The following is an 871-nucleotide window of genomic DNA, read 5'->3' on the forward strand; positions in this document are numbered from 1 at the left end:
ATTTTTATAAAATATATAAGTAAAATATACACTGAAAAAGAGTAGAAAGCATAACTTGATATTTATATTAATATGAAAAGATCAAAGAAATTAGTACCCCTAATAAATAATAAAATTATTATTTTAGATATGAACAAGGAAAGGCACAATATGTTAAAAGTTAATACTAACCAAGGGAACTTGAACTAAGGGAAATGCAATAACTATCAATACTGTGAAAATATTACTATCGTGAGAAGTAATAAGAAATAAAATGACTGACTAATACTACATGCTGAGTGTAAAAGCATTGATGTACATATTGAATAGATAACAATTTAGGTCTAAAACAACAATAAAAGAGAAACCTTTTTCCATTTTTTTCTTGATCAATGTTTGCAGATGTTGAACTTGTTGATTTCCAGGTTCAATGTGAAGAAATTCTCTGATGTAGTGCAAAGCTTTTGTATATTCCTACAAAAAAGGAAAACAATAGATATTAATTAGTTGACGTTAGTACTAAACGTATTGTAACAATCTTAGTAATCATATGAAATCTTACCTTTATTCTGGCATTTCCAATGGCCAAATAATATAGACAATCTCGTTTTTCACTATCACCATGATTGCAAAATAGGTCTTCTAATAAAATAATTCCTTTCCCAATATCTGCAGGATATTTGCTTCTAACAAGACACCATGCATATTCAAATTGTGCTTTTTGTGTTACAAAAGATGAATGCAGCTGTTCATGATATATACGTTCAAATTTCTAAAATAAGTACATTACATGTTTTTTAGATATTTCAATGTATAGTGTAATACTTCTATCTATATCTATATATATTACTAAAAGATGATTCATCCTTTCGTTTTAATTAAAAATTTTGAA

General features: G+C 26.4%; 1 protein-coding gene across 1 annotated transcript in view; it reads right to left on the minus strand.

Moving 5' to 3' along the window:
* The window catches only part of LOC108574620 (mitochondrial fission 1 protein), a 1,511-nt gene that overhangs the window by 172 nt on the left and 468 nt on the right, over positions 1 to 871 (minus strand). Inside the window, exons 2-3 of the mRNA XM_017937240.1 lie at positions 542 to 751; positions 349 to 453 (exon numbers count right to left, since the gene is read on the minus strand). Coding sequence (XP_017792729.1) covers positions 349 to 453; positions 542 to 751 — 315 coding nt within the window. The remainder of the gene's footprint in view (positions 1 to 348; positions 454 to 541; positions 752 to 871) is intronic.

Source organism: Habropoda laboriosa, unplaced genomic scaffold (genome assembly GCF_001263275.1).
Source record: "Habropoda laboriosa isolate 0110345459 unplaced genomic scaffold, ASM126327v1 scaffold175, whole genome shotgun sequence".
Taxonomy (NCBI): Eukaryota; Metazoa; Arthropoda; class Insecta; order Hymenoptera; family Apidae; genus Habropoda; species Habropoda laboriosa.